General features: G+C 35.6%; 1 protein-coding gene across 2 annotated transcripts in view; it reads right to left on the bottom strand.

The window, feature by feature from the left end:
* Positions 1–18,562, bottom strand: part of TFDP1 (transcription factor Dp-1) — a 137,504-nt gene that overhangs the window by 64,039 nt on the left and 54,903 nt on the right. For both annotated transcript variants that reach the window (XM_020965161.2, XM_020965162.2), the window contains exon 3: positions 10,698–10,764. In XM_020965161.2, coding sequence (XP_020820820.1) covers positions 10,698–10,764 — 67 coding nt within the window. The remainder of the gene's footprint in view (positions 1–10,697; positions 10,765–18,562) is intronic.

Here is an 18,562-nt window from a genome sequence, read left to right as displayed (position 1 = left end):
ACTACTCCAGTATCTTTGCCAAGAAAACCCCAAAAGGGGTCACAAAGAGTCAGACATGACTGCAAACAACTCAAAAACAACAGGAGCTAGGGGCAAAAGTTGAACCAGAGTCAAAGTACTTCTTCCACTGTACTATGTTGCTTCTCCAAACCTTAAGTAAAAATTAAAGCATGTTTGAAAGGAAAAAAAAACTACCCTTTCCTGACTGAAAATTGTCAGTTGTAATGACTATGGAAGAACAATATGAAAGAAGTTTCTAATCTTTCTTGATAGGCAGAGACAGCTGTAAAAGAAGCTCCCCAAGGGTCTCATCCCAATCTCAACTGTAGAACCCAGAGAATGATTTTTACAGGCAACTGAAGAGTTGGTACAAATAGGCCTACACCATTGGGCTCAATATTTCAATGGATCCTTGATCCATTCAAGCTCTAACCAATTCTATGGTGTGAAATGACATCCAAGAAATGATGTGATCTTAAACAACAGAGAAAGAGAGGCAGAGTCCAAGATGGAAAGGGCCCCAAGATCATGCCCTGTGAAAACCAATTAAATGTACTGGGGGTGTTTCACCTCAAGAAGGAAAGACTTAAGGGGGAGGACATGATAGATGTCTTCTAAGTATCTAAAGGGCCATCATCTGGAGGACAGATTAGACGTACTCTATTTGGCCCCACAGAGCCCAACTGGGAACAATAGGTGGAAGTCCCAAAGAGACAAATTTAGGCTTGATGTAAGGAATGACTTCCTATAATAATAAAAACTATACCAAGTGCAATAGGTATTTTGGGAGGTCATAAACCTCAGCAAAGGCATTCAAGCCAACATGGGAACGACCTAGCATAAGAAAGCTTGTCTAAGTCTCTGCAGCCAGAGTATTTTTACAAATGTACAACAACAAAAATACTAACTTTTGGCTAATTCACTGTTCAGCTTTGAACAAGTCACTCGAGGCCTCCTTTCCTTATTTGCAAAATGAAGGAGCTGCACTTGATGGGCTATAAGGTTCCTGCTAATCCTAAATCCCATGATTCTACAGCAATAATTACAAAATTACACTGATAGAAACAAAGGACTCAACAATCAGAGAGAAACTAAATGTTCACCGATGGGAATTCAAGGATATGTACCAAACCAGTAAAAACTCCAAACAGTCCTTAAATTCATTTACAAATGTCATAAAAATGTTTCTTTATAGAATGGGTAAAATAATAGGTTTTTTGTTGTCTGGTTTTGGATAAGAAAAATAAGCAGGTAAAAATATCAATGGTTCTCTCTCTCTTTTTTTTTTAAGCTGAAGGTGGGAGTCTGAAGACCTGTGATCAAATACCAGAAGTGCTGCTATTCAAACTCAAGTCACTTCATCTCTCTAGCACTTGATTTCCTCTTTTGTAAAATGAAGTGGCTGCACTAGATAATCTCTAAGATTGCTTCGATGTGCCTACGATCCTCACTAATGTACAGGGGTTAGCTGTTTACAAGAAGTACAACTTGCTCTCCCAGACTTTGTAACAATTATGATAAAGGGAGTCTTGGGGGGCAGAGCCAAGATGGCGGAGTGAAAGCAGTGACTTGTTTGAGCTCTTCCCCAAAACCCTCCAAATACCTATAAAAAATGGCTCAAAACAAATTCTAGAGCAGCAGAACCCACAAAAAGACAGAGTGAAACAAACTTCCAGCCCAAGACAACCTAGATGGTTGATCAGAAAGGTATATCGCGCTGGGCTGGGAGTGGAGTGCAGTGCGGTATGGGCACACAGACCGCAGCAAACCTGGAGCAGGCCTCAGAGGACTGAATGGTGGGCAGCTGTGGTGGCTTCCAGACTTCTCAACCCAGGAACACCAAAGACAACTTAGAAGGCCAGTGGGAAAAGTCTGTTTCTGCGGTCTGAGAGAGTACGGGGCGCAGCTCCAGTTTCCCGAGAGCGTGGCCTTGGGGTGGGCAGCTGTTTCCTGAGCTTCTGGGGGAATCCAGCAGCTGATCAGAGGGGGATTGCAGGGATCTCTCTGCTGGTGCTGAGGCAGGAATCTCTTGCTTTGCCCATGGATCTTGGTCACAGTTCTGGGCGGTGGTCCTGGGGTGAGAAGGAGCGCTGGTGTGGCAGAGCTTGTAGTGGCTATGCAGAGTAAACCCTCCTCACAGCTCCAGGACAGAAAAGAGTGCTTGTGGTCACTAATAGACCAGAGCACAGGCCAGGAAAGGAGTAAACACCTCATCCCTTATCATACCACCTTGGAAGAACTGAAAATTTACAGGTCCCTACAAGTATCTCTGAAAACAGCTGTACAAACCCCGAAGCTTGGGACAGTACATTCTCCACGTTAGAAGCAGACTCTTACCTTAACAAAGAGTTTAAAACTCAAGTAACTGGCTGGGTTCATGAGCAAGCAGCACAAAAATAATCAGACCATAGAATCTTATTTGGTGACAAAGAAGATCAAAATATACAACCAGAAGAAGACAACAAAGTCAGAGCTCCTATATCCAAAGCCTCCAAGAAAAATATGAATCAGTCCCAGGCCTTGGAAGAGCTCAAAAGGGATTTTGAGAAGCAAGTAAGAGAAGTAGAGGAAAAACTGGGAAGAGAAATGAGAGTGATGCAAGAAAATCATGAAAAACAAGTCAACAGCTTGCTAAAGGAGACCCAAAAAATACTGAAGAAAATAACACCTTAAAAAATAGCCTAACCCAAATGGCAAAAGAGGCCCAAAAAGCCAATGAGGAGAAGAATGCCCTAAAAAGAAAAATTGGCCAAATGGAAAAGGAAGTCCAAAACATTACTGAAGAAAATACTTCCTTAAAAATTAGAATAGAGCAATTGGAAGCTAGTGACTTTATGAGAAATCAAGACACTGTAAAACAAATACAAAAGAATGAAAAATTAGAAAACAATGTGAAATATCTCATTGGAAAAACAACTGACCTGGAAAATAGATCCAGGAGAGAAATTTAAAAATTATTGGACTATCTGAAAGCCATGATCAAAAAAAAGCCTAGACATCATCTTTCAAGAAATTATCAAGGAAAACTGCCCTGATATTTAGAACCAGAGGGCAAAATAGAAATTGAAAGAATCCACAATCTCCTCCTGAAAGAGATCCCCAAAGGAAAACTCCTAGGAATATTGTAGCCAAATTCCAGAGTTCCCAGGTCAAGGAGAAAATATTACAAGCTGCCAGAAGGAAACAATTCAAGTACTGTGGAAACACAATCAGGATAACACAAGATTTAGCAGCTTCTACATTAAAGGACCGCAGGGCATGGAATATAATATTCTGGAGGGCAAAGGAGATAGGATTACAACCAAGAACCACCTACTCAGCAAAACTGAGTATAATCCTTCAGGGGAAAAAAATGGTCATTCAGTGAAACAGAGGATTTTCAAGCATTCCTGATGAAAAGACCAGAGCTGAATAGAAAATCTGACTTTCACATACAAGACTCAAGTGGAACATGAAGAGGTAAACAGGAAAGAGAAATCATAAGAGACTTATTAAGGTTGAACTGTTTACATTCCTGCATGGAAAGATGATATTTATAACTCATGAGACCTTTGTCAGTATTAGGGTAGTTAGAGGGAAAAAATTATATGTATATTTATAGATAGATAGATAGATAGATAGATAGATAGATAGATAGACAGATAGATGGAGGCCACGGGGTGAGTTGAAGATGAAGGGGTCATATCTGGAGAATAAAATTAAAGGATGAGAGAGGATTATACAAAAAAAAACAGAAAAGAAAAGGCTCTTACTGTGGAGGGGAAATGGGGGATGGTGAGAGGGAATGAGTGAATCTTATTCTCATAGGATTCAGCTTACGGAGGGAATAACATACACATTCAATTGGGTATGAAAATCTGTCTTAACCTGCAGGAAAATAGGGGGAGAAGGGGACAAGAGAGCAGGGGGATGATAGAGAGGAGGGCAGATTGGGAAAGGGGGTATTTCAGAAGCAAATACATCTGAGGATGGACAGGCTCAAAAGAAAGAACAGAATAAATGGGAGGGCAGGATAGGATTAAGGGAAATAAAGTTAGTTTTTCACAACATGTCTACTATGGAAGTGTTTTGCATAACTGCACATGTATAACTTATATTGAGTTGCTTGCCATTTTAATAAGGGTGGGTGGGGAGGGAGGAAGGGAGAAAATTTGGAACCCCAAGTTTTAAAAACATGTTTAAAAAAAATGTTTTCACATGCAACTGGGAAATAAGAAATACAGGAAATGGGGTACAGAAGTCTATCCTGCCCTACAGGAAAATAGAACGGGAAGTGGATAAGAGAAGTGGGGAGAAAGATAGAAGAGAAGGTGGACTATGGGAAGGGATATTCAGAATGCATGCCATCTTGGGGAGGGGGGAGGGGCGAGATGGGGTGAGAATTTGGAACTCAAAATCTTGTGGAAGTAAATGTTGACAACTAAAAATAAATAAATTTATATTTTAAAAAAAAACTAATAATGATAAAGAAGCCATAATCAAAATTATACATAACTGAGCAAAACAAGAAAAACAAACTACAAGAGAATAGAGATCAGAAGCATATAGGTGTATTGATTATACACATATACATTGAAATGATAAATCTTTGATTAATGTGGCAAGTTAAAACGAGGAAAATAATTATTTAGATGCCATCAAAAAAGCCAGAGAGCAATATGTATAGAGAAAAAATAGATCATTTCCAAACACATACCACAATAAGTTCCAGCCAGATTAGGCAATTAAATATTTTTAAATGTCTGTAATAAAGACAAAAGAAAATGAAATAATATATTTATTTCCACTGCAACCATTAAACAAATGAAAAAAATATTGATAACAAGATAAATGAATTCAATCACACACACACACACAATTTTACTCTAGAAAAAATCAGAATTCCCCCAAAACAGATTAAGATATTTGTAGTTTAAAAAAAAAAATATATATATATATATCTAAAATTTATACACAACTAATGCAAATACGCTAGGACATCATCCCATACCAGCTGAATATCAAAAGAACTAAACAAAAGTGTGTATGTGGGAGTGTATTTTGCACATAAAAAAAATCATTTCAAAAGAAGCTCAATGTCACTAATAATAAGAAAAACACAGGCAAAAACAAGTTCCAGATCCTACTTACACCAATTAAACTTGCTCACATACACATACACACACACACAACTAACAACAAACATTTATTGTGTGCAGAGCACTATGCTGGAATGATAAGGCATAGTCTTGCCATCAAGGCAGCAGCTAAGTGGCATATCAGGTAGAATGCTGGGCCTGGAGGCAGGAAGACTCTTCCTGAGTTTAAATCTGGCCTCAGATACTTACTAGCTGTGTGACCCTAAGCAAGTCACTTAATCCTGCTTGCCTGTTTCCTCATCTATAAAATAGCTGAAGAAGGAAACAGAAAACTATTCCAATATCTTTGCCAAGAAAACCCCAAACGAGGTTAGGAAGGCTCAGACACCAATGAAATGACTGAACAACAATTCTGTCATCAGGAAGCTTACAGTCAAGAATTAGAATAAGTCACTAATACACATAGATATAGTACACAATAACATAATAATAATAGTAGTAGTAATAACTAACATTTATATAACACTTACTATGTGCCAGGTAAAACACTTTAAGAATTATTTTCTCCTTTGATCCTCACAACAACCCTGAGAGATAAGTGCCATTATGACCCCCATTTTACAGATGAGGATACTAAGGCAAACGGGGGTAAGTGACTTGTCCAGGGTCACACAGCTAGTAAGTGTCTGAGGATGGCCTCGATCTCAGGTCTTCCTGACTCCAAGTCCAGCCTTCTGCACACTATGGTGCCATCAGAGTAACAAAGATGTGTAAGAGGGAAAGGATCTTGTGGGATCAGCGTTAAGGAAGGCAGGCTTCACGGAGGCACTCACTTTAAAGGCCAATTGAGGGAGGGCATTTCAAGAATGAGGAATGGGATGATGCAAAGGCATGAAATTTTGGGGACTCAACATATTCAAGGAGCAGGCTGACCAGAGTTTACAGGTCTGATCAGAAGGAAGGCTCTGAGATGACAGCACTCAACCCTGGCAGTTCTAAGAAGAGGAATATTCATACTGCTGCTGAAACTGCAAAACAGAGTATTTTTGGATTCTGGCAGGGCCTTCAGTCACAAAAATAATAGCTAATGATCCAATAACACAAAGAGACTTATTTTAAAGTAACTAGCTATCTGTTCAACATATAACTTTCTTTTTCATTCTTTTGTCGTAAAGGAAGGCTCACTGGCAAGGAGAGGAGAGATATATTCAGAAATGAAAGAATAGAAAAATAAAACTTTAAAATTAGAAGAAGATGGTTCATTTCTGAATTAGATTAGACTCTCCTAGACTTCCAAAGGATTTACAGTAGTCAGGGAGCTAATCTTCCTTCACAAGTGACTATTATATGGCCCTAGAGTCTGAGTTGACAGCATCACTGGTCCACAGTGTTCATTTCAAGAATCTTGCATAATATACAATTAACATTAAAGATAAATTGTGTCCTAAGAATTGCCCAGCCCCACCCCTAACTCAACTTCTCTTCTTCTTCTAACTCAACAAAAATATCTTTTAAAATTACCAGTTCATCTTTCAATGCAGATAGAAGAGTGTATTTTTTTTACTTTATTTTTTTCCTCTTTTGGGGGCCTGCATTTCCTTTTGCAATTTGGCTAATATAGAGAAGTTTTGCATCACTTCACATGCATAATCTGTATCAAATTGCTTGCCTTCTCAAGGAGGGGAGATGGTGGAAGGAGGGAGAGCATTTGGAACTCAAATTTTTCAAAAATGATAATGGGAAATATTTAACAAAATAAATAAAAATATACTGAAAGAAAAAGGAAAAAAAGAAAATTACCAGTTTGTTATTATTATTGATAATGAAAAGCAGGGGCATAAGTTGATGACATCCTGGACCCTGGGTCAGAAAAACCTGAGTTCAAGTCAAGCCTCAGACACTATCTTCTCTTGGGCTGAGGCAACTCTCTAAGACTGAGTTACTAAATTACAGCTGGATAATTTATTTCCCATAATAACAAAGGGAGTTCCCATAACACGATATGACACCCATATAGCAACATAAATTTGACAAGTACTTTCACATTCTTATCCCATCTGATCTTTACAACAATCTTGTGATGTAGGAACTAGGACAAGAATTTTCCAGATTATCTGAAAGGCTCAGAGATGTTAAGAGATTAGCTCAAGGTAAAATCAAAAGTGAATAACAAACTGGAAAATTAATGCATGTTTTCTGACTTCAGAACTTATTATATATCCATTACACCATCCTATGTCATGATGTTCATTAAAAAATTTTAAGAAATGTTGGTAGAGAATATGCTCGTGAAAATCTTTCAAATATAAAAGCATGTTCAAAATAGACATTCTATATTATTGGCATTTGGCAACAGATGAAACTTGTGGTACAGAATTCTACTACATCCAGGAAATAATCACAAAATTAACATTTCATACATACACTGAGGCAGAAAATAGGTGAATACAGGTGGTTACAGATAAATGCAAAAATAATCTATCTTTTCCTCTTCTTTATTACTTTTTGGAGATTATATGATGGTCTCCCTAGAGAACCCAGAGTTAACTAAAAATTAACTGAAACAGTAACTTTAGCAAAGTTACAGAATGTAAAATAAACTCACATAAATCAAAAAGCATTTCTGTATATTACCAAGAAAATAAAGGAGGGAAAAATAGAGAATTGTAATAAAAACAATTTATAAAATATTGAGAGTCCACCTACCAAACACACTAGAACTATAGGAATATAACTACAAATCATTCATTACAGAAATAAAGCATACCTAAATAGCTAGAAAAGGAGAAGTGATTATAAGCAGTTATTAAATGCCTAGCACAGGCCAGGAATTGGGCTAAGTGCTTTACAAATATTATCTAATAATGTCCTCACAACAACCATATGAGGTAGGTACTATTATTATCATCCCCATTTTACTGTTGAAGAAACCAAGGCAAACAGAGTTAAATGACTTTGCCAGGATCACGCAGCCACTAAGTGTCTAGGGCTGGATTTGACCTCAGGTCTTCCTGACTGCAGGCCCAACACTCTAACCAAAGCATCACCTTGCTGTCTCTGGAGAAATATTAATTGTCACGGATGAAATGGGCCAATACAATAAAAATGATAATAGTGCCTAAATTAATTTGCTGGTACAGAGCATTGTCAAAGGTTTATGTCAAAGAGCTAGAAAAAATAATGAAATTATCTAGAGAAACAGAAGGCTTGCAGCCACTACATCTACATATGTAGCTACTAACAGGACTAGATCTCAAAAGTACAAAGCTGTATCATCAATACCACTTTGTAGTGTTTAAGAAACTGAGACATCAATCAGTGGAAGCAATTAGGTATACAAAATATAGAAAATATAGAATCATAAAATTAAAGTTTTTTACACAAAAGAAATTAATGTAGTTAAAATTAGAAGGGGAGGCAAGTAACAAGGAAAAGATCTTGATTTGTCAAGAGTTTTGGTTTTTCTTTTTCTGTTAATATGGGAGCATGAGAGCTAAAAACAGGGCTGCCATTTTTTTTAAAAGGTCAATGAAGTGTTTTTTTAAATGCACCTAAGAGAATAGAAGGAAGGCCAGAAGGAAACACAGACAAGCAGGACCACTTTGAAAGTTACATGTTAAATTTATTATACTCAAAAGGAAAAGCAAGTTGTACATAATAAGAAATTCAGTTTCATGTACAATTCTTTTTTTCCTTTCTATTTCATATACGCAAATACTCATTTTGCTCAATGATTCTATTAAATTGAGGGGAAAAAAATAAGCCATTTTGGTCCCCAATTCAATTCTCTAGTTTTTAACAAATAAGGTACAATAAATCTTTCAAAAATTAATAAAGGCAGAAGATTTTTAAAATTTGATGGAAAATATTTATATCAAATATGTGATAAAAATGTGATACAGAAGCTAACATAAGATCAAAGAACCAGTCCCCAATAAATAACGAGTCAAAGGATACAAAAGTTTTCAGAAGAAATATACTGTATCAACAACCACATGAAAAAATATTTCATATCACTAAAATGAAAAATACGAATTAAAATACAGCTGATAATTCACTTCACACCCATCAAATTAACAAAGCGTTAGATTGGAATAAAGTCAATAAGTATTTATAGCTAGCTTCTGCTATGTGCCAGACATTGTGCTGAATGCTGAAGATACAAAGACAGGCAAACAAAATACCCTTCCCTTAAGGAATTCAGTCTAAAGGGAGATTATTTAGACAGGCTAGTCACAATGGAAAGAAATCCACTAAAATCTTTCTCTGATGTCTCAACAAATTGTGGAGGTAACTGAGTTTTTGAAGGGAATGCCAGCATAAGCACTACTATGTCCTAACAAGATTGAAGTCTTCCATGTACACTCAGCAACAAACTATGTCATTCATCTGAGGACCAACCAAGTAAGCTGGGAGAGGTTCATCACCTGTAAGGAGGTCACCAGGTAATAAATATCTTCAGGGCCAGAAACTCAACAAGATTAAAGTTTGAAGGAGTTAAAATTTACAACAGTAGAGATATAAAAATGGATGAAACATCAGATCCTTTAAGCAGTAAAGATGTATGTGAGTACCTCAGTTTCTTCAACTACAATAACAGCAGCTGTAGTGAGATTAAAATGAGATAATATTCAAAAAGCACATTGTGCTGTTGAATTTGAAGTGGTACCTTGGCTAGTTCTTTTTGCAAATAAATTGGAAATCAGTAAGATAAATATTATTAACAGGTAATTTCAAACTAGTTTTCTTTAATAATATAAAAACTATATTTATATAGATTATAAAGTTCACAAAACATTTCCTCACAACAACCTTGTAAATAAGATAATGCAAGTATCATTACTCTCACTTTACAAATGAGCAAAAGGACTCAAAGATTAAGTGGTTTCCCTAGAGTTTTCAAATTGTTAAGTATTTGAGTCAAAATTTTAACTCAAATCTCCTGACTTCAAGTTCAACATTCTTAATATTACACTATTATATATGGAACTTCACTAAAAAAGTAATTTTCAGAAATGTATTTATCAAAATTCCAGAATCAATATGGACCTACAAACAAAAATGATTAAGCCACATTGGTTTATGACATTATTGAATCATTAAGCTCTTACACGGGGAAAAACAGAAAATTCCAATGCCGAATGTACTCAGTGATACACTATCCTGTTTTGATGGGGCCAGTGACAATTCCAAGGTAGCGCAGCTTCAGTCTTGGTCTTGGTGAAAATCGATACTGGGGTAAGGCTAGTATTTCCATCTGCACATTAGGTAAGTAAAGGGAAAATGGCTCAATGCTCTCTAGCACAGGATTAACAAAGAGTACCAACCAAAATGATTTACTGCACACTACTGATCATTAAAACAACACAAGAAATAAAGAGCAAGTACTTGGTAAACACAAAATGGTCAATTCTGAATTTCAATGAATCTGTCTGCATTCCTATTATGTAAAACAATGATAACAGGGAGAGTTACTAATAAGCATTACATAAAATACATAATATTACATAAACATTAAATTAATTTCAATTATTATAGGTATAAAACTCTAAAAGAAGTTTAAAGGTTATTTAATAAATGAATTTTTAATGTAAATTATTTTCAAAATGGGCTTCTTACCTTTTCCAGGACTGAGGTTTTGGTCTATAAAAACCTTTAGCTCTCCATTTGCTTCAATTAGGCCGGCCTATAAAAGAAGATAAAAGTGTGTATTTACTACCTACAAAAGTTACAAAGTTAAAGGATATGACATCTTACTAAACCAAGATAAATATAAAAACATTAAAATTCAACATAATCATTTGATTTTCAAAGAACTTCAGTGAATCACTATTTTGCAAAAATTTTCTTAAATTCACATAACTCATTAGAAAACTCAAAGTAAACAAAAAAAAATCAATGCATATTTATTGTAAGCTTACTATATCGCCAGAACTATGCTGGCACTAAGGAGGATACAGCTTGTTGAACATCATCAATAACAAAATAATACTACCTGAAAATTACCGCTTTTAAGAATGTGGTTTTTATTAACCAACTAAAGTGAATTTCAAACAGTTTAAAGAATAAGCAATATATTTATGTTCAAATTCAACAAATATTTATTATCTACTGTGGACACAGCAAATTGCTAGAGATTAGAAACGACAAATTGACATAAGACCTGATACTCATTCTCACTGAGTTTATATATTAGTAAAGGGATTTTGGTTGTTCAGTCATTCAACTGTATCTGACTCCCTGTGACCCCGTGGACCAGAGCTTGCCAGGCCCTTCATCCTCCACTATCTCTCAAAGTCTGTCCAAGCTCATGTTCACTATTTCCATGACACTATCTATCCATCTCATCCTCTGCCGTCCCTTTCTCCTTTTGCTTTCAATCTTTCCCAGCACGAGGATCTTTTCCAATGAGTCCTGTATTCTCATTATGTGGCTAAAGTAGCTAAGATTCAGATTCGACCTTGCAGTGAATAGTCTGAAATAATTTGTTTAAGTATTGACTAGTCTGAGCTCCTCATTGTCCAAGCGATTTTCAAGTCTTCTCTAGCACCACAATTTGAAAGCATCAATTCTGTGGCTCTCAGCTTTCCTTACAGTCCAACTCACAGCCATACAGAGCTTCTGGAAAAACCATGGCTTTAACTACACAAACCTTTGTTGGCAAAGTGATATCTTTGTTTTTTAGTATGCTGTCCAGATTTGCCATAGCTTCCCTTCCAAGAAGTATATTTTAATTTCACGGCTGCAGTCACCATCTGCAGTGACCTTTGAGCCCAAGAATATTAAATCTGACACTGCTGTCATTTCTTCTCTGTCTTTGCCAGGAAGTGATGGGCCCAGATGCCATGATCTTAGTTTTTGTTTTTTTATGTAAAAGCTTGAAGCCATCTTACACTCTCCTCTTTCACCATCATCAAGAGGCTTCTTAATTCTTCTTCACTGTCTCCCACCAGAATGGTATCATCTGAATGTCTCAGATGGTTGCTATTTCTTCCGGCAACCTTGATTCTGGCTTTTAATTTGTCCAGCCTGGCATTTCACATGATGTACTCTGCTTATGAGTTAAATAAAGTGACAATATACAGCCTTGTCATACTCCTTTTCCAATCTTAAACCAATCAGTTGTTCCATATTCAGTGCTAACTATTGCTTCTTGGCCTGCATATAAGTTTCTCAGGAGACAAGTAAGATGATCTGGTACTCCCATCTCTTTTAGGACTTGCCACATTTTGTTGTGATTCACATAGGCAAAAGCTTTAGTGTAGATGTTTTTGTTTTGTTTTGTTTTGTTTTTTCTGGAACTCCCTTGCTTTCTCCATAATCCAGCAAAAGTTTGCAATTTGATCTCTATTTCCTCTGCCCCTTTGAAAATCAGCCTGCTCCTTATGGTAATTCTTGGCTAACATATTACTGAAGCCTAGATTGCAGAATCTTATGTATAACCTAGCTGGTGTGTGAAATGAGTGCAAAATGTTCAGTAACCTGAACATTCTTTGTCATTGTCCTTCTTTAGGATTGAGACGTAAACTGATTTCTTTCAATCCAGTGGCTGCTGTTGAATTTTCTAAATTTGCTGGCATATTGACTGCAGCCCTATAACAACATCATCTTTTAAGATTTTAAATAGCTCAGTAGGAATTCCATGATCTCCACTAGCCTTATTGTAAGCAATACTTCCTAAGGCCCACTTGACTTCATTCTCCAGAATGTCTGGCTCTAGATCTGGAACCACAGCATCCCCATTATCAGTGATGTTAAGATCTTTTTTATACAGTTTTTCTGTGTATTCCTACCACCTCTTCTTAATCTCTTCTACTTCTGTTAAGTCCCTACCATTTTTGTCCTTTATCACGCCCATTTTTTGCATGAAACATTTGTTCCTAAAGAGTTTTCTTGTCTTTGCCGTTCTATTGTTTTCTTCTATTTCTTTGCATTGATCATATATGAAAACTTTCTTATCTCTCCTTGCTATTCTCTGGAATTCTGTATTCACTTGAGAATATCTTTCCCTGTCTCCTTTCCTTTTCCCTTTCCTTCCTTCTCAGCTATCTGTATAGGCCTCAGTGGAAAGCCATTTTGCTTTCTTGCTCTTTTTTTTTTTGGCTGCCTCCTGAATAATATTGCAAAAACCTCTGTCCATGGTCCTTCAGGCATTCTATCTACCAAATCCAATCCCTTAAATCTGCTCATCACTTTTGTTTCATATTCATAAGAGATGTTATTTAGCTCATACCGAATTAAGTCTGAATTTTGCAATAAGAACCTCATGATCTGAGCCACACTCCAGATCCTAATTTAACTGACTGTATAAAGCTTCTCCACCTATGGCTACAAAGAGATAATTTGTTGGTCATAGCAAACACTCTTTTTCAACAACCCAAAAGCTGACTCCAGACATGAACATCACCAGATGGTCAATATCGCAATCAGTGGGGGATATGACTTATCAAAAACAAAGAGTAAGAATTCTAACAGAGATAAAAAGAATTTGAAATAATGTAGAAATAATACAAAAATAAGTTAAATCAGAGGGGTACAAAACAAAAGCTTTGGTAAAAGAAAAAAAAATTAGGGAAGGCTTCATTAAGGAGGCAGCACTTAAATTGGGCTTAAAAGCTGGGCAAAAGGAGGGACAGGGTCAAAAGAGAGAACAGAATAAACGGGGGATAAGATAGGATGAAGGGAAATACACTTAGTTTTTTCACAACAAGACTATTATGGAAGTGTTTTGCATGACTACACATCTATACACATCTATAACCTGTATCAAGATGCTTGCCTTTTCAAAGAGGGTGGGTGGGGAAGGAGGAAGGGAGAAAATTTGTAACCCAAAGTTTTAAAAACATATGTTAAAAATTAAAAAAAGTAAAAAAAAAAGCTGGGCAGAAATTTAACAGGTAAAAGAATGAGATGTCAGAGGGAGGGTAGATCAAGGGAGACAGTGGTCAGAAGCAAAATAGACTCTTAAAAAGGAGACAGGGTAAAAAGATAAGGAAAAGTATAAGAGAATTGGATAAAGGGAAACACAGTTAGCAATAATAACTGTGAAGGGGACTGAAATGAGCTCATCCAAAAAATGGAAAATGATAGTGGCATGGATTAGAAACCAGAATCCAACAACATATTATTTACAAGAAGCACTCTTGAAACAAAAAAGATACACACACTTAAAATACGGCGCTGGAGCAGAATCTATTAAGCTTCAGCTGAAATTTTAAAAGGACCCAGGTGACAATCAAGATTTCAAAAAAAGTAAAAGCAAAAATAGATGTAATTAAGAAAGATAAACAGGGGCAGCTAGGTGGCACAGTGGATAGAGCACCGGCCCTGCAGTCAGGAGTACCTGAGTTCAAATCCGGTCTCAGACTAAACACTTGACACTTACTAGCTGTGTGACCCTGGGCAAGTCACTTAACCCCAACTGCCTTTTAAAAAAAAAAGATAAACAGAAAAACTAAATTTTACCAAAAGATATCATAGACAATGAATTAATATCAATATTCAACATGTATGTACCAAAAAGCAAAGCATTCAAATTCTTAAAGGAAAAATTAAGTTACAAGAGGAAACAGAGAGTAAAATTAAGAGAAGGACAACAATTTATCCCTCTCCGACACAGATAAATCTAAGTGGAAAATAAAAAAAGAAGCAGATGAATAGAATTTTATAAAAGTTATATATGATAGACCTCTAGAGAATACTGAATAGAAATAGAAAGAGTATACCTATTTCTTTTCTTTCTTTCTTTCCTTTTTTTTTTTTTGGCTAGGCAACGGGGTTAAGTGACTTGCCCAGGGTCACACAGCTAGTAAGTGTTATGTGTCTAAGGCCAGATTTAAACTCAGGTACTCCTGAATCCACAGTCAGTGCTCTATTCACTGCACCGCCTAGCTGCCCCTAAGTATACCTATTTCAAAGTTGTGTGTAGCACTTTCACAAAAACTGACTGTGTATTAAGGCATAAAAATATCACAAACAAAATGCAGAAAAGTAGAAAGATTACGTGCATCCTTTTCTGACTTTAATGCAATAAAAATGACATTCAGCAAATGGCCTTTGAAGCAAAGACTAAAATTTAATTGTCAACTAAATAACCTAGTCCTAAATTATGAGTGAGTCAAAGAATATATTACAGAAGCAATAATTTCATTAAAAATAAGGAAAACAATGAGACAATATACAAAAATTTGTGAAATGAAGCCAAAGCACTAGCTAAATGTTTACATCACTAAAAAAGAAAAATGCAGATGCATGAACTGGACATGCAACTAAAAATTAAGAAAACCAAGAAATTCAAAACCCCAAATTAAACACCAAAACATAAATTCCAAAAATAAAAGAGATCAGCAAAACTTAAAGTTTTTTAAAACTGATCTAATAAATAAAACTAGGAGCTGGGGCAGGGGAGAAATAAAATAAACATGACTAATTTGATTTAAAAAAAAAAAGAAAATCAAATTACCAGTATGAAAAATAAAAAAGATCAACTAACAACCACTGATGATGAGATAAAAGCAATTATTAGTAGCTATTACGCCCAACTTTATGCCAGTAAAACTAATAATCTTAATGAAATGGATGAATATTTACAAAAATGTAAATTGCCCAGAACATGACACAGAATATTTAAATAACCTTATTTTAGAAAAAGATAATAAAAAAGCCATAAATTACTTCCCTGAGTGGTGGAAAAACCTAGGACCAATGGATTTACATGTGAACTCTATCAAATATTTTTTTAAAAATTCCAATATTACACAAACCCTTTGAAAAAATAGGTTAAAAAAATCCTAGAAATATGATACAAATACGGTCTTAATGCCTACACCAGAGATAGCAGAAACAGAAAAAGAAAATAACAGACCAATTTCCCTAATGAATATTGATGGAAAAATTTTAAATAAATTACTAGGAAGGAGATTTGGGCAATACAGCACAAAGATCATACACTATGGCCAGCCTAAATATATACCAGGAATTCAGGGCTGGTTCAATATTAGGAAAACTATCAGCATAATGGACCATATTAATGACAGAAACAAAAAAAAATCATATGATTATTCTGATACACAAAAATTTTTTGACAAAATACAACATCCATTCCTGTCAGAAACACTAGAAAGCCCAGGAATAAATGGAGCTTTCCTTAAAATGACAAGTAGTATCCATCTAAAACCAAGAGCAAGCATTATCTTTAATAGAGATAAACTTTTCAGTAAGATCAGGAATGAAGCAAGGATGTCTATTATTACCATTATTTTTCAATATTGTATTAGAAATGCTAATGTATGTAAGAAATGTAACAATACAATAAGAAAATGAAACTGAACAAATACAAATAGACAATGAGGTAAGGAAAAAAAACTATCACTTTGCCAATGATATGATGATATACTTAAAGAACTCTAAACAATTAACTAAAAAAACAGCTGAAAGAATTAGTAACTTCAGCAAAATCATAAGCATTTAGTAAATCATCAGCATTTCTATATACTACCAACAAAACCCAGAAGAAAGAGACAGAAAGAGAAACTTCATTTAAAATAACTGCAGACAAAATAAAATACTTGGGAGTCTATCTGCCAAGACAAACCCAGGGACTATACAAAGATAATTACAAAACACTTTTCACACAAATAAAGACATATCTAAACAATTGGAGAAATATTCATTGCTCATGGGCAAAATGAGTCAATATAATAAAAATAACAATTCTCCTAAGCTAATTAATAACTCAGTGCCATACCAATCAAAATACCAAAGAAATATTTTACGGAACTACAAAAAATAATAACAAAATTCATCTGGAAGAACAAAAGGTCAAGAATATCAAAGGATTCAATAAAAAAAAAGGTGAAGAAAGGTGGTTAGCCATACAAGGTTTCCAACTATATTACAGAACAGTAATCATTAAAACAATATGACATTGGCTAAGAAACAGAATGGTGGATCAGCAGACTAGATTAGGTACACAATACACAGTAGTAAATGACCATAGTAGTCTAGAACTTGATAAACCCAAAGATCCAAGTTTTGGAGCCAAGAACTCAATGTGTGACAAAAACTGCTGGGAAAATAGGAGACCAGTTTGGCAGAAACTAGTAATAGACCAACATCTCACATCATATACCAATAATTCAAACATAAAGACTGATATAATAATTAGGGGAACCTAGAAAAATGTATATCAGATCTATGAATAAAGGATAAGTTTATGACCAAAGAAGAGATAGAGAGGATCACAGAAAGCAAAATGGATAATTTTGATTACATGAAATTCAAAAGCTTTTGCACAAACAAAATACAGACAAGATTAGGAGGAAAACAGGAAACGGGGGTAGAGGGGAAATTTTAGAGCATGTTTCTCAGATAAAGACTTCATTTCCTAAATACATAGGGAACTGGGCCAAATTTATAAAAAAAAATAAGAGCCATTCCCCAATTGTTAAAAGGTCAAAGGATATTAACAGGCAGTTTTCAGAAGAAGAGATCAAAGCTATCAAAAGTCATATAAAAAATGCTCTAAATCACTATTGATTAGAGCAATTCAAATGAAAACAAAAAGTCTGAGCTTACCATCTCACACCTATCAGATTGACTAAAATTTTATATACACATACACAATGACTACAATAATGTAAATGAAAAAGAAAGTGAAAACTGTTTAATTACAATGACCAACTTGGCCCTGAAGAAGAGATAAGAAAATAGCATTCTCTCCTTTCATTGGAGACACAGGAGATTATGTACAGTTCAAGTTGCATACACTGTCAGACCCCCTTGGGTACGGCACCATCATCATCATCAACCATAAGCATTTAAATACTTCCTATGTGCCATGCACTGAGAATACAAAGAAAGGCAAAAACAGATCACCATACTCAAGGGGCATACATTCTAAGGGGGATACAATGTTCAAGTAACTATGTACATTTAAGATACAGTATAAATGAGAAGTAATTTCTAAAGGACTGCACTAGAAGTCTGTATTGAGGGGGCTGAAGAATGAAGTGGAACTACTGGGAGGTAAAAAAACACAACTCTTGTAGAAGGTGAGATTTTACCTGATGAGCCCTGAAGGAAACCAGGGAAGCCAGGAGGTAAGGGTGAGGAAAGTATGCCAGGCATGAGTGACGGGAAGTGAAAAGGTGTTCACGAGTGTTCTGCGTGAGAAGCCACATAATAAGGCCAGTGATGCTGGATCATAGAGTATATATAGAGAAGAATTTAGTGTAAGAAGACTGGAAAGACTGAAAGGGCCATACTGTGAAGGGCTTTAAAAGCCAAACAAAGTGTTTTATATTTGATCCTGGAGGTAACAGACTAGCTTCTGGGAGTTGGGGGTGGGTGCCATGGTCAGGTCCCATTAGGAAGATTCCTCAAGTGAACAATGGTAAAAACAGTAAGATTTGGCTAAACAGAGGATATGGAGGATGAGCAAGAATGAAAAAGTCAAGATAATGTTATGAAATCTCAGAAGATCA

This window comes from Phascolarctos cinereus, unplaced genomic scaffold (assembly GCF_003287225.1).
Source record: "Phascolarctos cinereus isolate Bilbo 61053 unplaced genomic scaffold, phaCin_HiC Scaffold_7;HRSCAF=346, whole genome shotgun sequence".
NCBI classification, from domain to species: Eukaryota; Metazoa; Chordata; class Mammalia; order Diprotodontia; family Phascolarctidae; genus Phascolarctos; species Phascolarctos cinereus.
This window is presented reverse-complemented; position numbering and strand designations above follow the sequence as displayed.